Genomic DNA, 15252 nt, shown 5'->3' on the forward strand with positions numbered 1-15252 from the left:
GATCCACTGCAGTGCTCTTCCTGTTATACGCGCCTGATCCTCTAGTTTCTGCACTAATCTCCTGTGAGGAACTGTGTCGAAGGCCTTCTTGCAGTCCAAGAAGATGCAATCAGCCCACCCCTCTCTCCCGTGTCTTACTTCTGTTACTTTATCATAAAACTCCAGTAGGTTTGTGACACAGGATTTGCCTTCCATAAATCTGGAGAAAGTTCCGGGGGTCAACGCCCCCGAGGCCCGTTCTGTGACCAGGCCTCCTTAGTGCTGGTTGGCATATATACACTTGTTCCGTTCCATGTGCTCCATCACTCTCCTGATAATCTCCATGACTTTGCATGCTGTACACGTCAGTGACACTGGTCTATAGTTTAGTGCCTCTTTTCTGTCTCCTTTTTTAAATGTGGGTACTACATTTGCCGTCTTCCATTCCTCAGGTAATTGCCCAGTTTCAAGGAATGTGTTGAAGATCGTGGTTAGTGGCACACACAGGATCTCTGCTCCCTCTCTAAGGCCCCATGGGGAGATGTCCTGTCCCATCGCCTTTGAGGTATCAAGGTCACTTAGCAGCTTCTTCACCTCCTCCGCAGTTGTGCGCATGTCATCCAACATTTGTTGGTATATTCCTTGTGTGTGTGTGTGTGTGTGTGTGTGTGTGTGTGTGTGTGTGTGTGTGTGTGTGTACTCACCTAATTGTACTCACCTAGTTGTGGTTGCAGGGGTCGAGTCCCAGCCCCAGCTGCTGGCCCCGCCTCTTCACTGGTCGCTACTAGGTCACTCTCCCTGAACCGTGAGCTTTATCATACCTCTGCTTAAAGCTAAGTATGGATCCTGCCTCCACTACATCGCTTCCCAAACTATTCCACTTCCTGACTACTCTGTGGCTGAAGAAATACTTTCTAACATCCCTGTGATTCATCTGTGTCTTCAACTTCCAACTGTGTGTGTGTGTGTGTGTGTGTGTTCATTTGTCTATCGTCTACAGGATAAGTATGGGCACATAACGATAGCAAATCAGAAGATACACCACCCATTGTAACACTTATCACCATGTGTGTGGACAACTCATTACCAATGCATCGCGTTTCCACCCCTGGCTAATGAGAACTCTCTGATTATATCTTCCTTTACAAAAAGAAGGCGAATATATTCTTAAAAATTCGTCTACCAATGAATTTAAGAAAAATGTCTGATTTAGTTCTAGCTGGTAGATTTACATCTAGACTTTCTATGACCTCCTTACAACTCCCATGCTAGCTGAGACTAAATTTCCTTTAATTGGTCTAGTATATTCTATATGTGATTTTTAGGTTATTCTCAGTTAAGAGTACCTAGGGACGGTTAGAAAGCTTACCCACTCAACACAAGTATGTTTTAGTTATTTTGCTGAACCTCTTTGTCATTACATAATTATTACAGAAAGTTATTTCTGTTTTCCCGTTGCTTAGATTTGATGCCACTCCATGAAGCTAATTTAATAGGGCGAATCAAGTGAGTTATTTAATATAATTCTAGTAACTTAGACCCCCCCCCCCATGAATATTCACTCAATTTATCTTTACCTGCATCATTCGTCTTAAGGTGGCTAGCATGTTAGTTAGTTTAATATGTTTATTATGCACCCCATACCCATCCTGCTACATAATTGGTCCAGGGACTGGACTCCAAAGTTTTGATAGCTGAGCAAGTTACAGAGCTAATGAACTCACAATTTACAAAGGTAATGAACTCACAATTTACAAAGGTAATGAACTCACAATTTACAAAGGTAATGAACTCCAGGTAAGTCTGGTCACAATCATGACAAGTTACAAAGGTATTTACAGATTACAGAAGTACGTAATGGGTCCAGGGACTGGGCCCCCAAAGTTTTGATAGCTGAACTAGGTACAAAGGTAATGAGCTCACAAGTTACAAAGGTAATGAATTCTGTAGAATGGTTACTTACGTTTATACTTTGGCTACAATCATGAACAAATTATAGAGTAATGAGCAATTCACACTTCCACACCCGGTCACAACTGTAATGAGTTATTGGTGCAAATATTGATTGTTGAGTCACACACACCACACACACACACACACACACACACACACACACACACACACACACACACACACACACACACACACACACACACACACACACACACACACTTTAGTTTAATATCTTTATGCACCCCATACCCATCCTGTGGGCGGTAGTCAAAAGATTACAAAGGTACATAATGGGTCCAGTGACTGGACCCCAAAGTTATGATAGCTGAACTAGTTACAAAGGTAATGAACTCCAGGTAGATCTGGTCACTAATCATGGTAAGTTACAGAGGTAATGAATCAGCTTCACTCCTATACATGGTTACAGTCATGAACAAATTACAAAGTAATGAACCACTGATACGTCCACACCTGGTCACAATTGTAATGAGTTATAAATACAAATATTAAGTGGATCATACACCCACACTAGCGCGCGCGCACACATACACACACGAGGGCGCACGCACGCATGTGTTGTTACAAAAGCTCCATCTATCTATGGATGTTACACCGGGCGCCCATTGCATTCCTTGCACGTTAAACAGTTCTTGTAGCATTCACTGGTTTACAGTGGGCTTAGTTAAGTTTTATTACGAAAATACGACCATATACCTGGAGTGTACCTGGAAAAGGTTTCTGGGATCAACGCCTCCGTGGCTCGGTCTGAGACCAGGCCTCGTGGTGGATCAGGGTCTGATCAACCAGGCTGTTGCTGCTGGCCGCACACAAACTGACGTACGAACCACAGCCCGGCTGGTCAAGTACTGACTTGAGGTGCCTGTCCAGTGCCTTCTTGAAGACAGCCAGGGGTCTATTGATAATCCCCCTTATGTGTGCTGGGAGGCAATTGTACAGTCTTGGGCCCCTGACACTTACTGTGTTGTCTCTCAATGTACTCGTGGCACCGCTGCTTTTCATTGTGGGAATGTTGCATCTGCTGCCGAGTCTTTTGCTTTCATGGGGAGTGATTTTCGTGTGCAAATTTGGTACTAATCCCTCTAGGATTTTCCATGTGTATATTATCATATATCTCTCGCCTACATTCCAGGGAATACAAATCAAGGGACTTCAACCGGTCCCAGTAATTTAGGTGCCTTATCGTCCTTATGTGTGCCATGAAAGTTCTTTGTATACTCTCCAGGTCAGCAATTTCGCCTACATTGAAGGGGGCAGTTAGCGTACAGCAGTATTCCAGCCTAGAGAGTAGAAGCGATTTGAAGAGAATCATCATGGGCTTGGCGTCCCTAATTTTGAAGATTATCATTGTCCATTCTATCAATTTCTTAGTCGATGCGGTAGATACATTGTCGTGGTCTTTGGAGGTGAGATTCTCTGACATTATCACTATCGGATCTTTCACATTACTTTTTTACTCTATTGTCTGGTTAGAATTTGTTGTATACCCGATACAGTTTAATTTCCTCAAGTTTTCCATGTCTGAGTAGTTGAAATTTCTCTTCATTGAACTTCATATTGTTCTGAGTGGCCTATTTGAAGATTTGGTCGATGTCCGCTTGGAGTCTTGCGGTGTCTTCGATGGAGGACACTGTCATGGCAATTCAGGTGTCATCCGCATAGGAATACACGGAGCTATGGCTTACATTTCTGTCTGTGTCAGATATGAGGATGAGGAATAGGATGTGAGCGAGTACTGTGCCTTGTGGAACAGAGCTTTTCACTGTAGCTGCCTCTATTTACTATTACTCTTTGTGTTATATTTGTCAGGAAGTTATTGATCCATTTACCAACATTTCCTATTATTCCTTTATCGCGCATTTTGTGCGCTATTACACCGTGGTCACACTTGTCGAAGGTTTTTGTAAAGTCTGCATTTTGTTTATCCTCTATAGCATCCAGGACCTTGTCTTAGTAGTCCAGTAGTTGGGGCATGCAGGAGCGACCAGCTCTAAACCTGTGTTGCCCTGGGTTGTGTACAGTCGACCCTCAACTAACGGCGGCATTAAGTAACGGCAATTTCGTCTAACGGCGCTTTTTGCCGTAGAAAAAAATGCCTTAACCAACGGCGAAAAACTTAACCAACGACGTTCATCTGGAACATGGCCTGAGTGGGCCCAGCCACTCCAAGACTCAGTGTGCCATTGTTTATAGGCTGTTGTGGTCGGTTTCCACATGTGCCTCCCATACATTTTGGAATATTCCACTGTTTCTAGTGCTTGTAACTGCTAAATAAGCCACCATGGGCCCCAAGAAAGCTTCTAGAGCCAGCCCTTTGGTAAAGGATGTGAGAAACATGATAGAATTCAAGAAAAAAATTGTAGAAAAATACGAAAGTGGTAGTGGTAGAGGGTGGTAGTGATGGTGGTAGAGGGTGGTACTTGTTGTGATGGTGGTAAAGGGTGGTACAGGTTGTGATGGTGGTAAAGGGTGGTTGTGATGGTGGTAGAGGGTGGTAGTTATGGTGGTAGTTATGGTGGTAGAGGGTGGTACTGGTTGTGATGATGGGAGAGGGTGGTAGTGATGGTGGTAGAGGGTGGTACTGGTTGTGATGGGGGTGGAGGGTGGTACTGGTTGTGATGGTGGTAGAGGGTGGTACTGGTTGTGATGGTGGTAGAGGTTGGTAGTGATGGTGGTAGAGGGTGGTACTGGTTATGTTGGTGGTAGAGGGTAGTACTGGTTGTGATGGTGGTAGAGGGTGGTCCAGTGATTCTCAAGCTGGTCCTAGTGGCATTAAAAAACCAAGAAGGGATGTAACCCCACCAAAGGACTTCGTACCTGAAGTCTTTATGGAAAGGGATTCTCCTTCCAAGCTACTGACAATCCTGAATCTCCCCTGCTGCTGGCACATCACTCAACAACTCCACAATAAAGGTAAGTGGCATTTAATTTTTTTTTTATTTTGCATGTCCCATTCCTTTCCATATAAGGAAAAGTATATTTCATGTAAAAAAAGAAAAACTTGTTTTCAGACTTTTTCTTATGGGGAAAATTAACTCGACCAACGGCAATTTCGACCAACGGCAAGCCCTCTGGAAGGGATTGATGCCGTTGGTTGAGGGTCCACTGTAATTGATGAGTATCTAGGTGGATGGAGATCTTGCTTCATAGAACCTTTTCAAAGATTTTTATGATATATGCTATCGGTTTGTGGTTCTTTGCAAATGCTTTACTGCCACCTTTGTAGAGTGGGGCTATGTCTTGTTTTCAGTGAGTGTGGGATGACTCCTGTGTTCATGCTCCCTCTCCACAGAATGCTGAAGGCATGTGGCAGAGACTTCTTGCAGTTCTTGTTCTACGCTACGCTTTTATCTTAAAATGTGTATCCCATTCGATATTCTTCCACGTTTAAAATTCATTGTGTATAAATTCTTAACTAAATTTCATCTGCCTCATTTATTTATGTAATATACTGGGTATCAGTTATATATTTATAGTTCCTGTTCTAGACATACATAATCTAGAGTAACAACTCTGTTATCCAGTAGCTCTGAAAAGCCTATCTTTTACAGCTGCAGCTGGAAGTATGTGTGTGGAGATTCCTTTGCATGGGCTTGAGCATGGATCAGAGGTCCAAGTCACCCAGACATTCTTTTGATACCTTAAATCAGATCAGGAGGCTAGAATCGCTCACAATTTGCTTTCTGAATTGCAGGCTTTAATCCCATTCTTTTCATTATATAAGTGCACAGAATTATATTATAAGCAGACTTGCAACCACACGCAAGGCAACTATCTGTACTCCCACAAAAGGAAATCGTCACACCGAGCCGGCCATCCCGGCCTGCAGTCAGCTGCGAAGGTCAGGGCCCAATGGGTTCTTCGGCCTCGGGGGCAGAGTGGGGCCCAGTGTACTGAACCTTGGGTACAAGGTGGGAAAAATGAGCCATGGTGTATATTAGATAATTTAATCTGTATTACAGACCCCGACACACGCTGTATTAATTTATTTGTATTGTAACCATAATCTGTAAATGAATTAGAGAATTAGGCTTCTAAAAACAACTGACATAATTATTTGTCGAGGCTAATTTTTATTAAACGTTAGGCATCGTCTTTCATAAAGTAGACTACGAAAGCACGTTTATCAGGTGGGTTGGTCATTGTCAGAGAAACGTTAGTGGATTCTGAACCATCGTAGCTTGGCGATGTTGCACCACTGTGCGCTGTTTGCAAGCTGCATCCGACGCCTTCCTAAACATTTCTTCTTATGTCTTATTTGTAATCCATGACCATGTTTAGTTATGCATAAATATGATTAATGAAAGCATGTTTGACCTTGTTCGTGTATGGAAATTCTCAATACTTTCTTGGTAAACACACGGTAGCTGAAGTAGCTGCAGGAATTAAGGGAATATTTTTGACACGTTACTTGAACAGTTAATCTAATAAATGCACGGTAATTTCGCTGTATCTATAATGTATTATAAATTACAAATAATAAGGGAATGCCATTATCATTGTACAATTATGAACAAATGACGTCAATAGAGTTTTCCGGCAACTACGGGTTCATGCAGTGATATTACGGGTGGCACACAATGTAACACAGTGTTCTCCCACTATCTGAGAGGAGAGGTGCACTTACTGGAGCCTTGCCTGACGTCTTGGTTTCGGAGTGCGGTTTTTGCGTGAGAGTAACACAGGCATTCTCCAGATAAAACATTGTAGTCTCCCGTGCTGTGTATAACACATACAACTGTGATCTTTAAAGAAAAAAATCAAAGTTCATTACGGCGAAACTCTTTAGAAACTGCTGAAACTTGTTAGTAGGCTTTTGTGAGGCCTTTTTTTTTCTGTTGAGAGATGATGCAAAGACTAATGATGTTCAGGAACAAGAGTGGGAAGTGTATGTGCACGGGACTGCCAGGATCTCCCCCGTGCTACGACTGTACTTTCAGTCTCAAAAATCCTCCTCCCAATTATGCCTCTATATCCGAAAACGTCAAAGGCAGCATCTCTGGGCACTCCCCTGCCTCCAAACGCCGTGGGACACCACCAGCTTCCAGGAAGGTATGCCCCAGCACCTCAAAATGCCTCGAAGACCCTGCCAGTTCTAACTGCATCCAGGAAGATCTCTTGGAAGCTACTGACTTCGAAGTGGCCAGACTGTCGCACGCGATGGGCCGCATTGGATTAGCCGTGGCTTTCTTGGCCGACGGACAAGACGCGACGGTAGCAATGCCCAGTGATGTGAACACTAAAGACAGTGCTCGGTGCAGCAGTCTACCCTCCTTCGTGGAAGCCACAGCTGATCACCCTCGCCTACCCCATCCAAGTTCCGCCCCAGAGCTCGATCTCTTCAGTTCGCAGGTTAGTCTAGTAATTGAACACTCCCCATACCGCCCCCCTCTCACTCTCTCATTATATATATATATATATATATATATATATATATATATATATATATATATATATATATATATATATATATATATATATATATAATAAGATCACAGTAAACAGGTGATTTCGGAATATGCAAAACAACCATATATTATATTATATATATATATATATATATATATATATATATATATATATATATATATATATATATATATATATATATATATATATATATATATATATATATATATATATATATATATATAATATATATATATATATATATATATATATATATATATATATATATATATATATATATATATATATATATATATATATATATATATATATATAATGTATATATATATAATTATATATATATATTATATATATATATAAATATATATGTATATATATATAAATCTATATGTATATATATATATATATATATATATATATATTTATATATATATATAACTCTATATATATATATATATATATATATATATATATATATATATATATATATATATATAAAAATATATATATATATATATATATATATATATATATATATATTTATATAATATATATATAAATATATATATATATATATATATATATATATATATATATATATATATAATATTTATATATCATACCTTTATCACAGATTCTGATAAGTTTAAAACATACTATACCAATAAAGTGGTAACCCCAAACAGTTGCCAACTAATAAAGTGTATCTCATGATTTCGTGCAAAAAGAACTAAGCAGGTTAAACCCAACTAAGAGCACCGGCCCTGATAACATCCCGTCTTAGTTCCTAAAAGGAGGTGGTGCCTCTGAATTGCCAATCCCTATTGCTCACACAATAAATTTGTCCAGCACCACTAATACCGTACCGGAGGGGTTCAAGGAGGCCAGAATTACTTTTGTCTTCAAGAAAAATAGCAGATCTGATGTCAGAAACTATAGGCCTGTTAGTATACTCAATGCAATATCCAAAATTCTAGAGAGGGCGGTGTATTGTCAAGTAGTTAAGTATCTTAATGACAACAACATTCTTCATAGGTACCAGTCAGGCTTTAAGAGATCTTACTCGACCGACACTTCCCTGATGATTACATAAGAACTGAAATGTCGATAGGGAACCTCATAAGTAACCTTAGACTTGCAAATGGCCTTCGATACTGTCAACCACAGTATATTATGTAAGAAACTTCAGGCTATCGGCATAGGTTCCATAGACCTATCTTAGCAACAGGAAACAAATTGTCAAAATCAACAATACAGAATCAGAACCTCTGCCGATAGCATGTGGAGTTCCCCAAGGTAGTATTCTGGGTCCCTTATTATCTCTTTATGTAAACGACATGCCCATCAGTGGCAAGTGTATACGGATGACAGTGCTCTGTTAGTGTCAGTAAAGACCCACAAGATATGGTTAATGCAGCAAATGGTTAGTAGACAACAAACTATCGTTACACCTCGGGAAAACGGAAGCCATACTCTTTGGCACGAAACATAAACTGAAAAGGGTAAATAACTTTAATGCTCGGTGTAATGGGGAGCCCATCACTTCAGTTTCCTCAGTAAAATATCTGGGAATCCTCTTTGACCCATGCATGTCAGGAGAATTGGTAGGGAACAGTTTAGTAAAGAAAGCAAATGCCAGACTGAAGTTCCTCTACAGACAAGCACAGTGTCTACCCACTGAGGCTCGCAGGACCCTATGTCTAACCCTTATACAATGTCATATGGACTACGCTTGCTCTTCATGGTACTCTGCCTTGACAAAAAAAAAAAACAAAACTGAAAGTTAGACTGCAAATCACCCAGAACAAAATAGTAATATTTATCCTGGACCTGGGTCCAAGAGAGCGTGTAGTCCAAGATGAATTACAACAATTGGATATGCTGAATGTTGAAGACAGTAAAATAACTGAAGTTGAATTAAGTTTATAAAATTACTCACAAACAGTGTCCAGAATATCTTGCTGCCAATTTTGTCAAGGTGGAGAACTTAAGCAATCATAGTACTAGGGGGAGAGAGCACAACTTTGTAGTACCCACAGCCAGTGGCCAGGCTTCAAACACCTTTTACTGTACAGCAATAAAGGAATGGAACAGCCTGCCTGCACATGTCAAAGCCAGTCATAGCATGAACCAGTTCAAGAAGAGTGCCAAAAGGTTCTTAATGAATGTAGCGACAGAAAGGGATGAGAATGATTTGTTTTTATTTTGTAGCTAACACATGTGTAAATATAAATAACTCAATTTACCTTATTCCTATAAATAACTCAATTTACCTTATTCCTAGTATATCTCCTTTATAGTATAATAAGATATTATCTCCTTTATAGTATAATAGTAAAATATCTTCTTTATAGTATAATAATAAGGTATTAAAAAGACCCCAATGGAAATAAAATCACTTTGACGTTTTTGGGTTATCCTAGGTTCTGTACACATATGCTGCTATGTATGATAATCTATGTGACTGTATTTGTGTATACCTGAATAAACTTACTTACCTGGGTCTAGGTGATGACTGGCATTAGATTCAGCGAACTGGAGCTAGAGCTACTCTCTCCTTGTATCAAACCTGATTACCTTCCGTTTCCCAGGTGCTGTATGAGCCCCACGGCTTTAGCTTTCCCCATGAATATAATAATTAGCCTTATTGCTCAACATTTATTCCCTGCTTTGCTTGCACAATTTCCTTGTACCATTTTCCAAAATATTTAAAACCCAGTATAATACTTTCATCACTGAATGCTAAATCCCTCTCATTCTCACAAGGTCATAATGTCCAATTGTGCTTTATCAGTAATTTAACCAGCCATCGCATGTCCTGGCAGATACAGAAAATTGTTAGGTCAGTCATCTGCATATGTATTGGGTTGTGGGCGTAGATAAATTGGACAGTTAACAGCAGTGGTTTAAGGCTTCGTGGATACTTCCTTGCAATAGGCTGGCGGGGACTGGAGTGGCTTACAGACTCATCTCCATTAAAAATTACCCTTGGATATCGTCCTTGAAGGTAGTACTCAGGTGATGTAGAGTGGAGCCAGCACTTGGTTTCAAGTTCTCTTTGTCATACCCGGCCAAAGGCACCAGCATTGTTCAGTACATTTACACATGATCATAGATTCAACCAATAGTTAGTGCCTTATAGTGGAGAAGCTCGTCAAGTGACTGATGCCACATAGTGAAGCTCCTCAAGTGATTGATGCCACAAAAGTGGAGAGGTTCATTCAGTGTTTATCTCTTCAAAACTGACAGTCACATATCGAGTGGTAATAAAGCGTCATTTATTGTGAGACCTTGTCATTGATAGCTGTGACACTAGCTGACAAGCTCTTATTTCTTAAGTTTATAAACACATACACAGAAGCCAGGAGCTGTGACTCGACCCCTTCAACCACATATAGGTGAGTACACACACACACACACACATACACACACACACACACACACACACACACACACACACACATACACACACACACACACACACACACACACACACACACACACACACACACACACACACTAGTTGAGAACCCACACCTAGCCAAGCACGTAAAGAAACTAGAGAAAGTGCAAAGGTTTGCAACAAGACTAGTCCCAGAGCTAAGAAGTATGTCCTACGAGGAGAGGTTAAGGGAAATGAACCTGACAACACTGGTGGACAGGAGAGGTAGGGGGGACAGGATAGCGACATACAAAATACTGAGAGGAATTGACAAGGTGGACAAAGACAGGATGTTCCAGAGATGGGACACAGCAACAAGGGGACACAGTTGGAAGCTGAAGACACAGATGAATCACAGGGATGTTAGGAAGTATTTCTTCAGCCACAAAATAGTCAGGAAGTGGAATAGTTTGGGAAGCGATGTAGTAGAGGCAGGATCCATACATAGCTTTAAGCAGAGGTATGATAAAGCTCACGGTTCAGGGAGAGCGACCTAGTAGCGACCAGTGAAGAGGCGGGGCCAGGAGCTTGGACTCGACCCCTGCAGCCTCAACTAGGTGAGTACAACTAGGTGAGTACACTAGGTGAGTACACACACACACTAGTAATACATTAGGAGCTGACTCTTCATAAGAATTCAAAATTTGACGAAGCTAATTAAAAATTTAGAGAAAACTAGAATAAACAGAAAACACACTCTCTCAGTAATTATACCATAAAATTGAAGAAACAAACGGGCTCTATCCCTGTAGCCCATTAATTCTCCCTACCACTTTCTTCAATCTCTCGCATTGTTCATAACTCTCCCTACCATTTTCTTGTTTCTCGCATTGTACATAACTCTTCCTACCACTTTCTTCAGTCTTTCACATTGTGCGTAACTCTGCCTACCATTTTGTTCAGTCTCATTGTGTGTAATTCCCCCTACCACTTTGCACCTCAGTTCTATAAGAGAACTAATTTGTGTCCATGTTCATTAGTATCTATTACCTTCAGTTAGAATGCATTAGTACAGTATAAGTATTCCTGAGCATTTAATAGTATCCATAAGAATTCATTGTTCATTATCATTCGCTTTAATTCATTATCGTTAATTAGTATTATTTATTAGTATCCATGACCATTCATTACTGCCCATGATCAAATATTAGTATTCATGATTAAACATTAGTATTCATGACCATGACAAAACATTATTATTCATGACCATGACCAAATATTAGAATCCACCCATCCATGGCCAAACGTTTAGTATTCATGACCGAACATTGGTTTTCATAACCAAATATTAGAATCCATTACCAAACATTAGTATTCATGACTAAAAATTTGTATTCATGATAAAACACATAGTATTCATAACTAAACTTTAGTATTCATGACTAAACATTAGTTTTCATGACCTAGCATTGGTTTCTAGTTTAATTTCTGTTATTAGCATTCATGTAATATCCTAAAATAGGAGTTATAATTCATTGTGGCCTGGTGGCTAAAGATCTCGTTTCACACGGCTAGGTCCGGGTTCGATTCCCGGCGAGGGTAGAAACATGGGGCGTGTTTCTTTACACCGGTTGTCTATGTACCCTATTGATAAAATGGGTACCTGGGAGTTAGTCGACTAGTGTGGGTTGCATCCTGGAACAAAACTGACCTAATTTGCCCGTAATGCTCTGCATAATAAGCGGCTTTCTATATAGTAGTATATCATTGATGTCAGCTAGGTCTGTATACATACATGTACTTGTAGAAATAAAGACATAATCATTATTATTATAAGGAGGTCAGTACGTAAAGAATAACATAGATCAAATGTGTTGACAATACTAGACTGGGTGTGACTAGCTTGGGTAAACGCAGAGCTTGTAGGGGTTGTATAGCACTTGGTGAATGGGTAGTAATCAGGTTTGATCCAAGGAAGGCGAGTGTAGCTCCATTTCCTTGGATCAAGAGCTGTTCACCAAAATCAAGGCGCCTCTCCCCGTCGAAGAAAAAGACTAGGGCAAATGCGGTGCTTATGGTATAATGACATACTTGTAGGCACAGGTGTGTATAATGACACACACAAATGTGTATAATTACATATTTGTAGATACAGGTGTATGCAGTTACATACTTGTAGGCACAGGTGTGTGCACTCACATGTTTGTAGGCACAGGTGTGCACAGTTACATGCTTGAAGGCACAGGTGTTTATAATTACATGTTTGTAGGCACATGATGTCCGGTCTTTTCATCGCATTTTTTGTAATATCTTGCATTTCCCGCATACACTGCTTTTCAGTACCCAGTGTTTGTTTTACATCTTTTCATTTTAAACTTTAATTTAGCTTGGTCAAATTTTAAATTCTTGTATAGCCATCTAATGTATCTTTTTTATGTGCTTGCGCGCTCTCTCTCTCTTTCTCTCTTTCTCGTTAGTTCGTTCACTTGTGAATTCTTGTTTAGTAATCAATTTTTTACATGCATAACCATATGCGTTTTGTGGTCACGGTCGCCAACACTTACCTCATTTTTTTCCTGATTCTTCCATAAGGAGCTGCGAAACGAGATATACTCAACTTTGCCCTAGGGTAAATTCCCCACTTTGCATTGTAGCCTAATGACACGGAATTTGTATTCAATAAAGAACACAAACAATGAACACAATAATAATTCTTATTGACCCATGTTAGACACTTTTAACTCGCACCCACCCCAGCTCATTTACCCGTCCAACCTATATTTAAAGCTGCCAAAAGTTCTCACCCCAGCGACATTACCTCATAGTTTGTGCCACTCATTCACAACTCTCCTGCCAAACTAGTACTTCCCTATATCATTTTTAAATGTAAATTTCTTCAACTTGACTCCATTACTGCGAGTCCTGTCTTGGTTAGATACTTTCTGCACTTTACATCTCCTTTATTATTGTTTTCCATTTGTATATCATCCCCCCCCCCCTTTACGTCTTTCCAGTGTGTGCAGATTCATTCACAGTCTTCATCGGAGAGGTTCCTGATGCACACGATCAACTTTGTCGTCCTTCTCAATAATACTTTCCAGCACATTAATGTCCATTCCTTAATATGGAAAGCAGAACTGCGCGTAATCTACATAAAGCCGTACTAAAGATAATATAAAGAAATATAACCTTTGGACTTCTATTATTGACATAGAAAGCTTCAGTGTTAGCAATGATGAATCAGATCAATGGGAAGTAACTAAACGTCAGCGCAGTGAGCGTGTTTCAGTAAAATAGGAAGAAAGCTTTTTTTTTTTTAATTGCAAGTAATGATGAATTTTCAAAATAAGTAGTCGGTATTTAGGTGAAGAAAACTTTACTGAAAATAGGTTACAGTCGGGTAAGAATAGGAAGATCCTGTGGGAAGTAGTGATGAGTCAGGAGACTGAGTATCTGCAGGTAAAGACGGGAATAATGCTTTATGGGGAAAAGTAACAAGTGAATTTAGAGAGATGAAAGATAAGCTGAAGCAGTGTGGCTATGTTTAATCAACTTTGAAACACAAATGTTGATCAAAAGACAATTTTTTAATGATTAAAATTAATTTCCTGTGGGCAACAATTTAAAAATAATAGTGTAAACACTGAGATTAAAGGGATTTATCCTTCATTTGCAGACGAGCCGGTGTCCGGCGGGCCGTCGGCTTCCTGGAAAGGATTACCATCTCGTATTGCCGGCCATTATCAACCATCTATACAGGGACCCTACGCTCACCTCCGAGACGGCGTTACCACCGGAGGCGTCACCACTGCCGTGTCAGCTGCTCGTCCCAGAGTAATCGTCACCAGTATGAAGCTGCTTCACTACCTCACACAAGGACCGACCCAACTTCAAGCCTCTTGGTCTTAAACCATAGCTGCTCTTGAGCACCAGGAGCACACATGCCTTGGACCGCTGTTGTAGTGAATGACATCTATAGAGTCGTCGCCGTAAGATCTCATTTATGTTAAAACATCTCATCATGTATATATTAGTCATCCATTCTGCTAAATCTTTTGTATTTGTAAAAAAAAATATTGACTACATGACTTTTAATTTCCTCATCAAAATGAGTAAAGGTTAGTCCTAATTTTGCAACAAAACAGACAGCAGTTAAAAAAAATAGTGCTTAAATTTGACCTTTACCCAAGAGGATTTATTTGTGATCCCAAAGATTTAATTTTGTATTTATATAATATGTACATTTGAGTCTAAAACGTGAGCCATTTTCCAACATCGTAACCCAAAGAAAACATTTGCCTGTCAAGTGAGATAATTAAAATGGTATAAAATACCGACAGATTGTTAGGTAAGACACATATGCAACAGTTAGGTATCTTTATTTCGAAACGTTTCGCCTACACAGTAGGCTTCTTCAGTCGAGTACAGAAAAGTTAATAGAAGCAGAAGATACTTGAAGACGATGTAATCAGTCCATCACCTGCCCTCCC

The 15252-nt window shown here is 39.9% G+C and overlaps 1 protein-coding gene across 1 annotated transcript; it reads left to right on the forward strand.

The window, feature by feature from the left end:
- Window positions 1-6557: 6557 nt before the first annotated feature.
- Window positions 6558-14842, forward strand: LOC128690381 (uncharacterized). The gene is made up of 2 exons (XM_053779064.2): window positions 6558-7302; window positions 14439-14842. Exons 1-2 carry the CDS (start codon window positions 6796-6798, stop codon window positions 14598-14600), a joined length of 669 nt encoding a protein of 222 aa, XP_053635039.1. The 5' UTR covers window positions 6558-6795; the 3' UTR covers window positions 14601-14842.
- The last annotated feature ends 410 nt before the right edge of the window (window positions 14843-15252 follow it).

The sequence above is a fragment of the Cherax quadricarinatus genome, chromosome 29, assembly GCF_038502225.1.
Source record: "Cherax quadricarinatus isolate ZL_2023a chromosome 29, ASM3850222v1, whole genome shotgun sequence".
NCBI classification, from domain to species: domain Eukaryota; kingdom Metazoa; phylum Arthropoda; class Malacostraca; order Decapoda; family Parastacidae; genus Cherax; species Cherax quadricarinatus.

What these genes read in the sequence shown, in the direction of transcription:
- LOC128690381 (XM_053779064.2), top strand. Translation starts at nt 6,796, where the DNA reads ATGATGCAAAGACTAATGATGTTCAGGAACAAGAGTGGGAAGTGTATG. An exon ending in TCGATCTCTTCAGTTCGCAG is followed by an intron (nt 7,303 to 14,438) that starts GTTAGTCTAGTA and finishes CTTCATTTGCAG; the next exon opens with ACGAGCCGGTGTCCGGCGGG.